This window comes from Saccopteryx leptura, chromosome 1, assembly GCF_036850995.1.
Source record: "Saccopteryx leptura isolate mSacLep1 chromosome 1, mSacLep1_pri_phased_curated, whole genome shotgun sequence".
Lineage (NCBI taxonomy): Eukaryota > Metazoa > Chordata > Mammalia > Chiroptera > Emballonuridae > Saccopteryx > Saccopteryx leptura.
The window spans coordinates 80240616-80258551 of record NC_089503.1 but is presented as its reverse complement, the minus strand read 5'-3'; the positions used below and the strand labels follow the sequence as shown (position 1 = coordinate 80258551).

Genomic DNA, 17936 nt, shown 5'->3' with positions numbered 1-17936 from the left:
TGCAGAAGCCTGTGCACATTCAATTTAGAAACAGATAAATAAAGCCCTTTGTGAGGATGAGGACATAACCAATGACTATGTCGTGGCCACTTGTCTTCCCTTCTCAGGCTCCATGCTCTCCGCCAGCAAATTTAGCAACATCTAAATGCTGGCAAATTCCCAATTTTTACCTTCAGACTCAATTTCTCTCCTGAGAGCTGGATTTTCAACTTTTTTATTTTCAACTGTTCTTTTCCTCACTTCCATATCTAGTCAATCACTATATCCCGTTAATTCCATTTCCCTCCCTCTCTCAGCATTGATGTCCCCCCACATCATGGCCTCACACCTACACCACCCTCCCCAACGGTATTATCCGGACTATTGAGGCTGTCCCTGCAGGTCCTCTCGGCTGCTGTTCTTCCTTTCCTCCAGTTCGTCTTTACTGCCATTGACGTCAGCCTTTATATTAAACATCAACATAGTCTCCACTTAAAAACAATGGTTGGCCCTGGCCGGTTGGCTCAGCGGTAGAGCGTCGGCCTAGCGTGTGGAGGACCCGGGTTCGATTCCCGGCCAGGGCACATAGGAGAAGCGCCCATTTGCTTCTCCACCCCTCCGCCGCGCTTTCCTCTCTGTCTCTCTCTTCCCCTCCCGCAGCCAAGGCTCCATTGGAGCAAAGATGGCCCGGGCGCTGGGCATGGCTCTGTGGCCTCTGCCTCAGGCGCTAGAGTGGCTCTGGTCGCAATATGGCGACGCCCAGGATGGGCAGAGCATTGCCCCCTGGTGGGCAGAGCGTCGCCCCATGGTGGGCGTGCCGGGTGGATCCCGGTCGGGCGCATGCGGGAGTCTGTCTGACTGTCTCTCCCTGTTTCCAGCTTCAGAAAAATGAAAAAAAAAAATAAATAAATAAAAATAAAAACAATGGTTTATGGATAAATTCTTAACTCCTTAGGACAACACTTGAAGACCTTCACCCACTCGTCTCAATATCCCTGTCCAAAGGTGTATGCCACTTCCTACCACACCCTGTCCCACCAGTGTTCTGCATTATTGCAGCTCATTCCAGACAAAACCTCTCGAACTGTTTGTCTGAAGGAATGATACTCCCCCTGCATAGTGCCTTATGCTACCTCACCTCTACCCCACAACTCCTATTTATCCTTGAAGCCCCAACTCAAACACCCCCCCACACACTTGTGAGTCACACTATCCTCTCAGGCCCCCTGGCGCTCTCTGCATACTTCTATCCTAAAATGGCATGCTGCACGCAATGTATGCAGATGCTGGTTTCCCGAGACAGTGCTGTATGGTCCTTCAGAGTAAGGGCCGTATCTTTATCTCTGAATTTGGCACATGACTGCACAAGATATACACATTCAGTAAATGACGTTGAATCTATCAATCAGTCAGAAGAGGAATCAGGATAATGAAGGGAAAAGATGGTGATGATCAGGACACTTGAGTCGAGCGCCAACTGCCTCAGAGTTGTGCACTGCGAAGATGCAGTCATCTCTCCGGGCTTCAGCTTGTCATCTGTTGAATTATTAGGGGGTGGGACTATCTGATTTCTACAGGCCCTTTAACTCCTCTGGTCTGGCATTCAGACTACATTTTCCCTTAAAATCTACAGTGAAGAAAGACTCTATAAAACCCCATAGTAATAATAAGTTCCAGGAGTTTGGACACTGTCCACAAAGCCAGCCAGGAAAATTCCCGCTTTGCCTGGCCACCAGGAAGAGCTCCTAAGGACGGCCAACAACTGATGCGCCTCCCTTAAACTCAAATCCCCAACTGCCCTCTGTTCTGTTCCACTCTACATATTTTGGCCCAAAAGTGGCTTATTAAATATTACGCACAAGAAAAAGACAAAAACAAACAAACAAATAAAACCGGATGACAAAAACCTAATATGCTAACACTAAATGTTAAAAATGTTGATTGCTGGGTTGTGAAAAGCCAAGTGAAACATTGGGCTGGATAATCACCTCGTCACCCCATACTCTGGAGGCGGCTGGTACCTCAGGACAGCCACTTCGGTCCTCGCAGGCTGAGGAGCAGGGTAGGGCTTGACCATCTCATGGAGCATCCCAGGGTGCTGGTCACTGTAGAAAATTCCGTGCTCCTGGGTCTTGCTGACCGGGGACATCATTTGCTTGGTTTTGAAGGGATACTCGGGTGGTGGACCCCGGGGGTCCATCACTTTACCTACAGGCTGGGCTGGAGAGGGCCCCCCTCCTGCCTTGAACCCCTTGCCGTTCCCTGAGCCAGGGAAGTGTTGCTTAGCACCATTCCGCTCCAGTGACAGCATGATCCTCTCGCTGAGAGAGCGGACGTGGCCCTGCTTCAGTTCTTTCAGCACCTCGTCCTTATGCGCCTGTCCGCTGTTGGCACGGTTCACCGTGGGCCTCCCCTCAGTCCGGGACTTCTGACTGGTGCCCCCGGCCATGTAGTAACCATGACCGACAGCCCCCTGAGGCTGCTGTTGCTGCTGCTGCTGCCCCCTAAAGAACTGGGACTGCGCTTTGGCCTCCTCGTAAGTGGGCAGTTCCTCATTGTTCTGCTGAGGCTGCGTGGACCGGACCTGTTTCTCCATCACCGTATTGTCCACCTGGTGTTCTTGACCCTGCGGCTCCTGGCGTGCCGACTGGTAGACCATTTGTGGGTCTTCTTGAGCGAGGTTTTCCGTGGAAGAAAAGCTGTTTGTAGGGTGGGCGGGTCCTGTGCTCCCTGTGGCCTGGTGCTGGATGGCCAGCAGGTTCATGGTCTCCGTCGGGGTGCCATACCGCAGCTGCTCCTGGATCAGACGCTGCAACACTGTTCCAGCGGCCGCATCCTCGGAACCTCTCATTTCCACCTCTGAGATCCTCAGGAAAGTCGGGGCGTGGAAGTTACTGTCAACTACAAGATAAACAGAGGAGAAAAGGCATCAGGCTGTTCCACAGGAATATAGATCTATAAGCACTGGTAAATAATGAGCATTCTAACCACAATAGCATGTAACAAGATTTCAGATCCACCACCCCCTCCACAGGCCCTGCGGTGTCTCAGGGCAGTGTTTCTCCAATTCAGAGGGTCTTCAATCCTTTCCCTCCCTCACCTGCTTCCTTCCAGGCCTTGCTCCATCCCTCAACCCTCCCTTTCCTTCAATCTCCCCACTGCCCCCTCTCTTCTTCCTATAAACACACCACATTTCTCATCTTAAAAAAAATACAAGCAAAAATCAAAACCAAGCAAAAAGAGAGCTCCTTTTCATGGCCCTACACATAGCTCTGTCACCCTGCCTCTGCCTTCCCTTCTCTTTTGCCGTCTCCACTCACTGCCTCCACTTGCCAAAGGCTCCCTGCACTGTCCTCCCTCCCGCTCTGATGAGTAACCACGCCCAGGGAGAGTTTTCCAGCTCTCATATTACACAACTAACCCTTCCGAAGTATCTGGCACACTGATCACCAACTTCCTGAAATGCTCTCCTGACTCAGCATCCAGGTCCCAGCTCCCACCTCCCTGGCCCCTCCTTCTTGGACTGTCTTTTCTCTACCTGCCCTTGACACTCTGGGGTTCCCCACAGCTCTTCCCTGAGTGCTTCTCCACCCCCACTCAACAGACTCTGCCGGGTCCTCACACCCACAGCTCATCTTCAACGACTAACCCATGACCCACATGTCTACACCACCAGCCGATGGCCCATGAGTCCTTCAAACTCAACATGTCTTCCTCACCCCAAAAGGCTTGCCCACCCAACAAACCCCCACATCCTCGCCTTGTCTAATTTTTGCCAAGCCAGAAACCTGGGAGTTTTCCAAAATCTCTTCCTGTCCCTTACCCCAGACATCTAGCCAGTGACTGCCTGACAATTCTACCTGTAAAATCTCTCTCCCCCATCTCCCACAATTTATTCCCAAGCCAATTTCCAAGTTGGTTATTAATAACCACAATACAAACCCAGGAATCATTTTTAAAGTAATTATCCAATTGTACTAAACTCTCTCTATCTGTTCATTTGTTCCAAATGCAGTCTTATGAGGCAGATATTAAGTCCCCCAGTCTTGCAGATAAGGAGAGAGGTTTAGAAAAGGTAAAACAGAGAGGTCACAGAGGTAGGAGGAGGCAGAGCCAGGATCTGACTCACTCCACAACAAAATCTGTGTTCACTCCCAGTGGCAGACTAAGGTCGGTTGAGGCCCCAGGTGCAGAAGAAAATATTGGGCCCCTTACATTAGAAATAGGTGTAAAGTTGGGGGTTTGTGGGGCCCTTCAGAAGTCGGGGCCCAGGGCACACGCCCGGTGGGCCCGCTGTTAAATCCGCCTCTTTTCACTCGACACCATTATATGCCCTTGGTGTCTCAGACCCAGACCATTCGCTCCAATAGCCTACTCGTCTATTTCTCTGATACTAATCTCATTCTTATTTCCAGCCCCCTACCCAGACACCAACCTATCTTCCACACTGCTCTGCAAGATTGTTCAAATAGGAAGAAAACCTAATCACATCAATCCTCTGCAAAAAAATCCTCAATAATTAATTCCAGGGTGAAACTGACATTCTATCACACAGTGTAGCAGGTACTGCCTTATCTACCCAGCAACAGTTCACGCCGCCGCCACCCCACCCTCACTGGCAACTGTGTGGAGTTTAAGCTCCAACAATACCCAAGAGCATCCAGTTCCCAGACTTGCTGGCTCTCTGGCCTCGAGGCCATTGCTCACATTCATCCCTCTGCCTGCAAAGATGCTTCTCACCACGTCCCCTGAGAAGTTCCTAGACATGCTTCGTGTGATAGCTCCAAAGCTACCTTCTGTGGAAACCCTTTCCTGCCGCAGCCCAACAGGCTTGAGCCCTCCTCTCCAATGCCTCCCCTTCATCTGCATATATCTCAGTAGAGGGCAATTATCACAGTGGAGGGCAATTATTTATTTACATAAAAGTCTTTAGACTCCTTAAAGGTAAGGATCATGCCCTCTTATCTGGGTCTCCCTAGCATACAATCCAGTGAGGGGGATCAAACCTTTAACCAGCAAAAGAATACCTACATGAGCTCCATGAAATATAAAACTTACCCCATTTCACAACAGTACTGGTTAGTAGTATACGGAGGATGTCATATAGCATTACAGTAGTAAAAATTCTATCACTTACTACTGGCATTACCCTGAGCAAATCACTTCCTCTCTTCTAGCTTAAGAGCCTCACCTGTAAACTGAGGAAGATGGCCGATCATCTCCAAGCGGCCCTCCGTTCCACAATTCCCATGCAATGATGGCTCACACACGTGCAGAACACATCATTTCCCCTAAACTTTCTTCCCCAAGGTTGTCTTTTTTTTAAACCCATAAATGACATCCTGATAATGTATGAATCATCCTGACAGAAATTTCAGATTTACTTCTGACCCTTTGTCTCCTTTGCTCCCTACATTTAATCAACTGCCAAGCTAGGTTTTCTCAGTCCACAGTGAAATGAGAAAAAATTAAGGTGGTATAATATGCTTGCAACATATATAACCCTTTGAGTAGTGAGTTTTTTTCATGCTTGCTGACCCCCGGGAGTGAGTTTTTTTTTTTCCAAAAAATGAAATTAGTTCCAGTTACTCTGGATGGACCAGAGGCACGAGGAAGTACATGAATGTTCATACTACTCAAAGGGATAAATACACATATACTCACAGGTGATACATGAGTATGCACATAGACATGTGCCATTAGGGTTACAGTCTTAAAGGCAAGGGCTGTTAAGGATTACATACTACCTACTCTTTTCTTTTCTTTTTTTAGAGATAGACATGAAGGAGGAGAGAGAAAGAGAGAGAGAAAAAAGGGGAGAGTAAGAAGCATCAACTTGTAGTTGCTTCACTTTAGTTGTTCATTGATTGCTTCTCGTATATGCCTTGACAGGAAGAAGAAGGGGCGGGCGGGGGGAGCTAGTGACCCCTTGCTCAACCCAGCAACCTCGGGATCAAGTCAGTGATCCCATGCTCAAGTCAGCGACCTTGGGATCAAGTCAGTAATCCCTTGCTCAAGCCAGCAACCTTGGGATCAAGTCAGTGATCCCATGCTCAAGTCAGCGACCTTGGGATCAAGTCAGTGATCCCATGCTCAAGTCAGCAACCTTGGGATCAAGTCAGTAATCCCTTGCTCAAGTCAGCGACCTTGGGATCAAGTCAGTGATCCCATGCTCAAGTCAGCGACCTTGGGGTCAAGTCAGTAATCCCTTGCTCAAGCCAGCAACCTTGGGATCAAGTCAGTGATCCCATGCTCAAGTCAGCGACCTTGGGATCAAGTCAGTGATCCCATGCTCAAGTCAGCAACCTTGGGATCAAGTCAGTAATCCCTTGCTCAAGTCAGCAACCTTGGGATCAAGTCAGTGATCCCATGCTTAAGCCAGTGAGCCTGTGCTCAAGCCAGCAACCTTGGGATCAAGTCAGTGACCCCATGCTCAAGTCAGCAACCTTGGGATCAAGTCAGTGATCCCATGCTCAAGCCAGTGAGCCTGTGCTCAAGCCAGCAACCTTGGGATCAAGTCAGTGATCCCATGCTCAAGTCAGCAACCTTGGGATCAAGTCAGTAATCCCTTGCTCAAGTCAGCGACCTTGGGATCAAGTCAGTGATCCCATGCTCAAGTCAGCAACCTTGGGATCAAGTCAGTGATCCCATGCTCAAGCCAGTGAGCCTGTGCTCAAGCCAGCAACCTTGGGATCAAGTCAGTGACCCCATGCTCAAGTCAGCAGCCTTGGGATCAAGTCAGTGATCCCATGCTCAAGTCAGCGACCTTGGGATCAAGTCAGTGATCCCATGCTCAAGCCAGCGACCTTGGGATCAAGTCAGTGATCCCATGCTCAAGCCAGTGAGCCTGTGCTCAAGCCAGCAACCTTGAGGTTTCAAACCTGGGACCTCAGCGTCCCAGGTCGACGCTCTATCCACTGTGCCACCACCAGTCAGGCAACTACTTACTCTTTTTGATATTAAAATATGAGAAAAGGTGATAGTAGGTGACAGTGTTAGTGTCCCTGCAGTAGCAGAGACTGCAACCTTGGCCCCATACCCTTAGCCACTTCCCAGTCTGGCTTTCCTTACCAGCTGTTCAGATGGCCTCCTAACATCTCTTGCTTCTAGCTGCTTCTTTTCAATCCACACTGTATTTATTATCTGTCTTCTTCTACTAGAATCCAAGCCCCAGAGGGTAGAGAGTTTTATCTGTTATACTGACATGTTGCACCCCCAGTGCCTAGAACACTACTCTGATCAAAGGAAGGCCTTTAGGAAATAATTGTCAAGTAAACTAAAGAACTTTAAAGAATGGTTCTTGAAACTCAATTCTAATCTTATCACTCTCCCTTGCTCCCCCCAATCACACCTCTGTGACCTCAGGCACATTGCTTGGCTTCTCTGAGCCTCTCTCCTCTGTAAAGAAGGCAGACTTCATATCTGTCTCACAGGACCATATGTGGAGTAAGTTCAAACACACTCCTTACCTTCACAGCATGTGCACTGTAACTGAAATGTAAGTCCAAAGTTCAACAGTAAAAAAAATTCTGAATAGTAAAAACAGATCATTGAAAGTCCACACAAAAAGAAACGACAAACAACCACAGTAAACGATGAACAACCCAAGGAAAGAGTAATCAATGTGGGCTGAACTGCCGGTCATTCAGTCAACAAAGGCAGCCTGCGCCTGAGGATACCCAGGCGTCCTATAGAGCTGGGGGCAAGAGAGTGGAAAGGGCAGCCCTGACCCTCAGGACAAATGATCTGGAAGGCTTAACAGAAAATTCAAATAAAAATCAACATTTTAGCCTGACCAGGCGGTGGCGCAGTGGAAAGAATCAACTGGGATGCAGAGGACCCAGGTTCGAGACCCTGAGATCACCAGCTTGAGCACGGGCTCATCTGGTTTGAGCAAAAGTCCACCAGCTTGGACCCAAGGTCGCTGGCTCCAACAAGTGGCTACTCAGTCTGCTGAAGGCCCGTGGTCAAGGCACATATGAGAAAGCAATCAATGAACTAAGGTGTTGCAATGCGCAATGAAAAACTAATGATTGATGCTTCTCATCTCTCTCCGTTCCTGTCTGCCTGTCCCTGTCTATCCCTCTCTCTGACTCTCTCTCTGTCTCTGTAAAAGAAAACAAAACAAAAAAATCAACATTTTAAAATAAAATAAAAAGTTCATTAAAATAAAAATATATTTCCAGAGAAAATGACTTTATTTGGATGACTAATAAAAGAAATGTGGTCTCATCAAGCATGAAAACTATTAAATTCTCTCTTCATTCAGTACGTTTGGACCCTGGACATCCTTCCCCAAGATGGTTTTTTTAAAATTCCCAATCTCAAAAGCCCTCAAAAACAGGCAGGGAGTTTTACAAAGGAGGTGGATCCTTCCCTACCAGAGTTTTGAATTTTCTTCTGAACTTCTGAATTATTTGCAAAAAGATTAAAATGAAGTAGAGAAGGGGGGGGGAGATTCTGGTTAAGAGTAAAAATATATATATTTAGGAAATTGAGGAAAATTAGGAAATAAATGGTGTAATTCTGAAGTTCCTACACATATCTAGGAACTCTCTCTGTAGATAGTCACAAATGATAGTAAAATAGTCTATTAACACCATAGCACAAATATTAAAAATAAGGCACCTGCCAGTAAAGAGACTATCAATATGCTGACTTTTAAAAAATGAGTGTAGAGGCCCTGGCCGGTTGGCTCAGTGGTAGAGCATCGGCCTGTTGTGCAGGAGTCCCAGGTTCGATTTCTGGCCAGGGCACACAGGAGAAGCGCTCATCTGCTTCTCCACCCCTCCCCCTCTCTTTCCTCTCTGTCTCTCTCTTCCCCTCCCACAGCAGCCCAGGCTCCACTGGAGCAAAGATGGCCCGGGCGCTGGGGATGGCTCTGTAGCCTCTGCATCAGGCGCCAGAATGGCTCTGATTGCAACAGAGTGACGCCCCAGATGGGCAGAGCGTCGCCCCCTGGTGGGCGTGCCGGGTGGATCCCGGTCGGGCACATGCGGGAGTCTGTCTGACTGCCTCCCCGTTTCCAACTGCAGAAAAATACCTCCCCCCCAAAAAAATGAGTGTAGAGAAAAAATTATGCAAAAGAACTAGAAATGAGACACATAAGATCATTGTGTGTTTCCAATACAAGTGCCAGTAAAAGAACTTACCAACTTTTTCCCTGATGGTACTGTTGGCCTCCACAGTCAAAGCAGGTGCTTCATGCCTCCCAGAATAGAGAGGAAAGTCTGGGAAGAAGTAGTTGGGGTCTTCTAGAATTTGGACGGGACTACTGGGAGTGTAACAAGCAGGAGGGGGACCTGCGGGGGAGAAAAGGGCAAAATATCTATTAGCACCAATAAAGTTCTCCTCTCCCTCCTTCCTGGGTGACTCACAAGAACCCATGAGGCATTCTTTCACATTTCAACTTGCAGTGGGAGCTGTCTTTTTGATTCATAAAATTCCAAAGTTACTATTCAAAATCATCACCAGTCCAGTCACCCACCAAAATGACCCATGAAGTCAAAATAACAATCTTCAAGACACACTGAGCCAAGGCACGGACACTTTCACACAACCCAGTATTCAAGGGCAGCGGCACTAGCAACAAAAATCAAGTCCCCTGTGACTCTGGACAAGTCACAAAGTTCGGAACAGGCAAGGAGGGGAAACAGGGAAGCGAAGAGGCCAGAAGAGGATCACTAAGATAGGAAGAGTAGCCGACTATCGGAATATATAAAAGATACAGGGAGTGGGGGTCATTTCAGTAGAACATGCGTCAGCAGGAGCGTGTCCCTGCCTGAGACAGAGTCCTCAGCCTTACTCTACAGTTTCTAGAGCCCTGTATGGCAGCGTGGAGCTGGGGCCATGAGCTCTGGCCCTCTGCCAACCACGGGCCTCTCCACTCCAGTTTATCTGCTTTGTGCACAAACCAGAGTGTGCTTCCTGCTCCAATTAAACGTGACACTGTATTCAATCCCTGTCACTAAACATGAGATACCGCTACCATAACACTGATACCACGCCTACAATACCGTGGGAACTCTCAGGGGGATGGGCGCCGCGGGCTGCTCTCTCCACACTGATTTCTCTGAGTTGGCACCCAGTTTAAGATTCTCATTGGCAAAGTAGCTCAGTTAACTCTGGAGGAAAGAGTCATGCTATTTTTTTTTTAAATTAAAGTCCTTGCCTAAAAGATAATTCCATTACAAGAAAAATAATGTTTTTCAGCAGTCATTTCAAATTGGTAATTTGAAACTTCCTTTCTAGGCTTGTTATCTACCCATTTCCCACAAGGCCACTGCTAGTAGTAAATACTACTATTCTGAGGCCGTAGGATGGGCAGTTACTCCAGTTACTCATTGTCTTTTGGAGTTTCTTTAGCTCACAAAACACGTGTGTGTGTGCTCATGTGCATCATAGGCGTGTTTGGACTGGAGAGAAAAAAAGATTTTTTTTTTTACAGAGACAGAGTCAGAGAGAGGGATAGATAGGGACAGACAGGAACAAAGAGAGATGAAAAGCATCAATCATCAGTTTTTCGTTCTGACACCTTAGTTGTTCATTGATTGCTTTCTCATATGTGCCTTGACTGTGGGACTGCAGCAGACTGAGTAACCCCTTGCTCAAGCCAGCAACCTTGGGTCCAAGCTGGTGAGCTTTGCTCAAACCCGATGAGCCTGCGCTCAAGCTGGGTCAGGGTCTCAAACCTGGGTCCTCTGCATCCCAGTCCAATGCTCTATCCGCTGTGCTACTGCCTGGTCAGGCGAGAGAAAAAAGATTTTGACAATTAAAATATTGATCTTATAAAGTTAAAAATAAATAATGTAGCTGTGACTTTCACCTTAAATATGAGTATAAACCAAGTATGAATGACTCAGCGTGTGGAGATCAGCCTGAAACTACAGTTCCCACACACAAGGCAGGTGTCTGTCAGCGTTCTCTTTTTGGCCAACCTGCAAGGACTCTACTGGAAACAAACTCAGTCCCTTTCTGGGCCTCATCCTCTACATCTATAAATCTCAAAGTCCAGGGATGAAATTAGGACTCATCATGGCCGAGATCCAAAGGCAAATCCTGACCTGGCTTCTACCTCAGGCAGGTGGTAAATGTTGGTGGAATACTGGAGAAAGCAAGGCACCACCTTGGCTGTACATGAGGATTACCTGGGATTTTAAAAATCCTAGTACTCAGGCCTCACCCACACCTATTCAGTGAGACCTCCGGGGACAGGGCACCTGTAGTTTATAAAGCTCCTCAGTGACTACAACGTGTAGACAAAGCAAGAAGCTCGACACTAGCGGCGAACAGTGCACATGGCCAAAACAAGAGGCGCAGAAACATACTTCGGCCCCGAGTCCACGCCCCACCAACTTGAGTCACAGCGGTGTGAGGACCCACACACTTAAGAACAGTAAGTGTGATTTTCATTTTACATTAGCTTTGGGTCAGGAATGGCATGTGCCACCATATTACAACTTTGGGTGACACTAGTCACACGATGGAGAACTCTGATAATAGAGAGAAAATTGCTAATAAAATTGAGGCCTAACTAAGGATATATGTGCATGTGCTGACGCATATAAATGAGTGTATGAGAGTGAGTGTGTGTGTGTGTGTGTGTGCACGCGCATGTGCGTGTAGAAAGATATACACTTTCAATATGGAACCCAGTTAGAACTTTGCTCTAAGAAAATGATTTTCAACCTTTTTCATCTTGTGGCACACATAAACCAATTACTAAAATTCTGCAACACACCAAAATATATATTTTTTGCCAATCTGACAAATTAGATATAATTTTGATTCATTCACACCAAATGGTTATTGTGTTGGCTGTTGTCATTTTTTTATCTGACAATCTAAAGGAAAAGATGTCAGAGCCCCTGACTAAATAGTCAGATATTGGTTGTTTAAAAATTTTCAACCAGCAGCACACCAGTTGAAAATCGCTGCACTAAGTCATTTCTAGTTACCACAGTGTACCCTGGGGTTCACAGTACCCAGGGGCAAGAGTCTGGGGAAACCATAGGGGTCTCAGGACATCTCTCCCACCCAGTAGCCCCTGCAAACCTGGCTCAGGCCCAGGGGCTAAGTAATGGTCCATTTTCTTGTTTGTTTGTTTTTTGTGACAGAGACAGAGAGAGAGAAATAGAGAGGGACAGATAGAGACAGACAGAAAGGGAGAGAGATGAGAAGCATCAATTATTTGTTATGGCTCCTTAGTCTCCTTAGTTGTTCATTGATTGCTTTTTCCTATGTGCGTTGACTGGGGGCTCCAGCAGAGTGAGTGACCCCTTACTCAAGCCAGTGACTCTGAGCTCAAGCCAGCGACCTTGGGCTTCAAGCCAGTGACCTTTAGGCTCAAGCCAGCGACCATGAAGTCACGTCTATGATCCCATGCTCAAGCCAGCAACCCCGCGCTCAAGCTGGTGAGCCCACGCTCAAGCCGGATGAGACTGTGCTCAAGCCGGCAACCTTGGGGTTTCGAACGTGGGTCCTCTGTGTTCCAGTCTGACACTGTATACACTGCACCACTACCTAGTCAGGCAAGTAAGATTCAGTTTTTAAAGTAGCCTGCGCCCTATGCACTCAACAGTGTGTGATACATGTGTTGTCACTGGGCCTCCATAAAGACTTCACCTAAAGTCCTCTGAACTTAGTAACTTGCAGTCACCTGTTTCTTTCAAAGCAGCACTTTGTCTTATGATTACCTCTCACACAGCTCTTGTCTGCACAGGGAGAATGGCAAAGCAATGGAGAACAAGCTATGGTCAGCGTCAAGGAGCCAGCCATCGGTGGTCTCCCTGTGGGGGGGCAGTGCAGCCCGAGGCTCCTGCCCTGCAGGAAAGCTCTTCGATCTGTCTGTACTGCACTTGACAAAGGGTGAAATTTGGAAATTCCAGTTGAAGGGTTCAACATTCCTGCCCTATATTGACTACGACCCATTTCACCAAGAATGGTTCCTTTCTCTTTACAAAATCGCATGTCATTTGTCAACAAGAAGAATCCTTTGCTTCTCTATGAGTGTGACTGCTTTTGGCGTGCTTCTAGAGCACTAAAAACTTCCTTCCCATTATCGTTTTATGCTGTTACTTTCTTTGTAAGTGTCCAGAGGCCTTTAGGTAATGTGACCCTGAACAAGACTTTATTCCCCTTACTCAATAGTAGCAATAACAAAGAGCCTCATTGTTGAAGGAAAAATGAATTAAGGCAAAATGAAGTGAATTTTCGGGGGGACTTAGGGGCATGACTGGAGCCCTGGTGACCTGCTCACCTTCTTCACCTTAACCCTAACTAGTTACTTCCTGAAGATCAGAATCTGAATCTGGGAACAAGCCGATGGAACAGGCTCAGGAGTTTCCTTCAGGTGTAAACACCGTAGGGCATTCAGACTGTTACCCCACTATCAGCCAACACTCACACAGCGGAGACATCACCTATTCTTACACTCCACTTCCAGCATGCCACTTGCTTGCACATAACCACTTCGGCTAGTTTCAAGTTCCAATTTTGTTTGATTTTTCAGGCTGTCCACAATCAGGCCCCTCCTTCAGATGTCATCAGTCAGGCTGGGCTGCCAGCATCCTGTGAACTTGTCACCCTCATGCTCCAAATCCCAGCCAGGAGTGCCATTCTCCAGTTCCAGAGTCCCCTCCACAACTACTATGAAGTTCTCTCCGGTCACCTCTTCCATCTACCTCCACACCTTCCTCCCCTCAATGGCCACAGCGATCATGATCCGGAGCACACAACTTAGCACTTGGACACTCACTGCCTCGCGTTTCGCAGTCGTTGTTTAACCCAAGCTGGTGCTCCTGCCCAGGGAGAGCTTGAAGGCAAGCACCACCCGTACACTCCCTTACTCTTTGCTGATGGACGGAGAACATGGTGCTGCCCTCTGGGATGGTCTCACTACCAGGTCAAGTTTAAAGACAAGGTCAGAGATGGCTCGAAACCCACATTCCGAGAGCTCTGATAATTCCCTGAGATGAGGGCGTGCTCGCTCTCCCCTCTGCGGCTAACAGAGGTGCAAAGAGGGCTGCAGGTCAGAGGCCCATCCCTCCAAGCCTCCACAACCTGCACAACAACCCAGGTGTTAGTTCACCAGCATCCGTCCCCTGCCACCTTCATGTATGTAATTCCAAACCTCCTGATGCATTTAAAAACAATATCACTTTCTAGATTAGAATAAACTCCTACAGATTTCAACCACAGCCACAATCAATTCTGCAGCTTCTACCTTCCCCTTCAAAGACCTAAAGAATCTGCTGAGTGTGCCAGCGGCCTCGAAGTTAAATATAAGCAACCGAGCCTTCTGATTCTGGCTGGTTTTCCCAGGGACTGGGATACTCTGCTCAGGGAGGCAGCTGCCCTACAAGCACAGTTTAGAAGGGGCCTGAGAACCCATGACTGGTACCTGAAAAATAAGGGCCAGTCTGTTCCCAGGCCCTCATGCGGAACCAAGCGAGCTCTTGTGTGTCAGCCAATTCCCACTCCAGGAAGCAGAGGCCCGAGTGAAGCACAGAGAGGTCAGGTCGTGGCACCCCCCTCCATGAACACCTGCGCGCAAAACACATTTTTTAAAAGGAAACAGGAAGCTCTACCAGTAACTGAGAGCACACACAGAAATAGGCTGTCTCACTCTCTTGCCCCAGGAACCAATGTTGGAAACCCAAGATGGGAGATCAGGAAGTTTCCCAGGTTCCCATCTCCCACGTGGTACAGTCTTCCTGGGCACCAAACTTGAATTCTAATCCCTGGACCAATTCATCTAGTGCAGAAAACAAGTAAAATAAATACGCCAATACCTATTTAATTTAGGCTCTGTCAAAGTGGAATGCTGACTTGCCTAAGGTGTTGTGAATAACTTTATCTAAAGTTGTGTGAAGTTCAACTCTGTAATGCTTATTCAGACATCTCTCTGAGACGCTATCAGTGCAAACCAAAATGTAGAATGTATGCTTAATCTTTAAAGTAACAAGTGAGTTCAATAGGGCAGTGGTCCCCAACCTTTTTTGGGCCACGGACCGGTTTAATGTCAGAAAATATTTTCACGGACCGGCCTTTAGTGTGGGACAGATAAATGCACAAAATAAAATTATGCGACTGGCGTAAAAACTATGGTATTTTTAAATATAATTGTCGAACTTATGAGACAAGCATCAAGAGTGAGTCTTAGACGGATGTAACAAAATCTGGTCATTTTTAAAAAATAAAACATCGTTCAGACTTAAATATAAATAAAACAGAAATAACATAAGTTATTTATTCTTTCTCTGCAGACCGGTACCAAATGGCCCACGGACAGGTACCAGGGACCACTGCAATAGGGCACTGTGCTAGGAGCTGCAAATACAAAGAAATGAGTAGGGCTGCCCTTGGCCTTCGGCTGTTATGACTTGGTGCTGCAGACCAACATGCACCCAAATTTCAAAGCAGAGTAAGTGCTCTACTAAAGGGACACAATGCTTTAGAGGCCCCGGAGTAATTCCTTAATACCTGCTGACTGAGGGAGGTGATATGATGCTGAAGTTACAAGGAAAAGGAGACATGAGCTGAACTGGAAAAGAATAAAAAGTGTGAGGAGGATGTATGTTATTCGCTGTGGGGGTGCCAGTGAGAAAAGCCTAGCCCAGCTTGGTAAGGAAGACACATAGGAACTGAGTCATGAGAGTGTCTGGTCTCTTAAGGAAAGGAAAAGCTCAATGTAGCTTGGGTATGAGGAAGGAGGATGAGTTCTATCCACAGACCCAGAATTCAGTATTTAAGAGAGTCTTTTAGAAGCATAAGTAGTACATTATTTTCGTAACACTGCAGAACCAGAAAACAATTTAGAAATTAGGTGGTTCAACTTCTAGCTACCTACCATATTCCTGATAGTCAATCACCTCTAAATATTTTTGGTGTTAGGGAACCCTGTACTCACTGTGTAAGCCTTGGAGGTAGGTTCTACCTCCTATTACAGAAGCCAAAGCATCCCCACCCCATTCTAGCAGTCAGGACAACCTAAGCTCACTCAACAGGACGTTTCACCTCAAGACCTTGAATCTTGAGGAAATGACACAAAGACAAAGGGCACTGATAAACTATCTGTGGTAACACTATGACCAAGAGTCCAGGAACACCCGTGGTGTTCATGGTGGCCCCATTCTCACAACACAAGTAGCAGAACCCTGGCCAGGTTCCCAGTGTGTCTTCTCATAGGTTCCTGTCCATTTTCTGACTATTCCCATTAACTTGTGAGCTGCCCAACACGTTGCTTAATTAATAAAATATATATTTTACGATGGCTTTAGGTGACCCCTGTGTTTTGGTCGTTCGACCCCCGCTGGGTTCACGATCCACAGGTTGAGAACTGCTGATCTAGAGGGTCTCCCTCCTCTTCTGAGTCAAGGAAACTTACTTGGCACACACTAAAGCACATATGCTGACTCTCTGAACACCCTCTGAAGCTCTACTCTAGTGCCACTTCCTCCAGGAAGTCACCCACCCTTCCTCTCCCAATATATACACCACTCCCCAACATCTGTGCTCCCATCTCATGCCATGCATATTTATGTCACAAAACATTACCTTACCTATATTGAGGTTTTTTCTTCACCCCATTTAGTTGATTAAAAGCAAGAACCCTGTTTAACGCATTTATGTATCATATTTCCAGTTTCTAGCGGAAATAAGATCATACTAAGTGTTCAACACATTATTTACTGATTCAATGAATCATCTGCAGACCTTCACAGTACCTAGTAGTTTCTAGCACAAAATGGGCACTCAATAAATATTTATGAATATAATTAAGATGCATTTTGAATAAGCAGTTATAAACATAGTCTTAATTCTACAGAGCTTAAACTGAAGGTGTTTGTCCCTTTCAAACACGTCTCAGGAGACCAAGGCTGGTAAAAGCTATGGGGGGGGGGGCAATCTAGTGCTGAAACAGGTTGATTACAAGTGTACTGTGATCCAGTTCCTACAGGGGTTTTGCACACCATGTCAGAAGTAACGTCACAAGGATTCTGTTGTTTGAACACAAACTCGCATTGACAGAAAGGTGCCCCTTTCCCCCACTCAGCCTGGGCGATTCTACCCAGGGCTGTGCCCTCAGTGCAGCCCTGGGCTCCTGCTCCTCACAGGTCCAGGAGCCACAGAGCCCGCTGTGCTCCCTCACCGTAACAAAGGGAATCGTGGCAGTCCTGCAGATCACAGTCACGGGAGTACACTCTCAGAGTCTCACTAATAAAAGGACTTATTGACAGAGTGGCAATATATTTTTTTAAAATTGGGATTAATTTTTATTCATTTGGGTATCTTGGTCCAACCTGTGCATAATATCAAAATTCCTACTTCATGTTGATATACTTAGTACTTACATGGTCTAAAACTAGAAGTACCTAGACTCCAGAGATTCTATTCCTCAGATAAGTTTTTTTAAAAACACTTTATTGAGGTATGCCTGAGAGGTAAAAAGCTGTACACAGTGAATGTGTACGACTCGATGAGTCTGGGGATAAAAGTATTAACCCACGAAACCATGGCCACCGAAGACCACTTTTCACCTCCTAAAGCTTCCTCCCACTTGTTTACTATGCGCATGTGTTGTGGTAAGAACACTTAACATAAGATCTACCTTAGCAAATTTGAAGTAGACAGTAGCATTGTTACTATAGGCACTATGCTGTGCAGGAGATCTCTAGGCCTCCTTCACTCAGATAAGTTTAATAAAGAAGCTCTGTGTTAATTCAATGACTGAAATCTAAATAACCTTCAAACACATTTGTTTATACCTATCTCAGGCCTGAAAAGGTACTGTTTTGGGTGGCCCTGGACACAGTATGTTCTCACTGAGGAAGAAAACTATCATCGTGTATAAGCTCCATTGTTTCAACAGGTTTCCATCCCTGTGTGCAGACAGTAAGAATGTAACAGTTTTTGAACAAAGGAAAAGAAACAGGATGAAAAGCCTTAAAATAAAC

At 46.7% G+C, this 17936-nt stretch overlaps 1 protein-coding gene and 1 non-coding gene across 9 annotated transcripts in view; one reads left to right on the top strand and one right to left on the bottom strand.

The window, feature by feature from the left end:
• Nucleotides 1-17936, bottom strand: part of AMOTL1 (angiomotin like 1) — a 169376-nt gene that overhangs the window by 68625 nt on the left and 82815 nt on the right. For all 8 annotated transcript variants that reach the window (XM_066370842.1, XM_066370851.1, XM_066370860.1 and 5 more), the window contains 2 exons: nucleotides 9132-9281; nucleotides 1968-2880 (listed from right to left, as the gene is read on the bottom strand). In XM_066370842.1, the coding sequence (XP_066226939.1) occupies nucleotides 1968-2880; nucleotides 9132-9281 (1063 nt within the window). The remainder of the gene's footprint in view (nucleotides 1-1967; nucleotides 2881-9131; nucleotides 9282-17936) is intronic.
• TRNAN-GUU (transfer RNA asparagine (anticodon GUU)) lies at nucleotides 8660-8735 on the top strand. Its single transcript has one exon. It is a non-coding gene; the product is annotated as a tRNA-Asn (tRNA).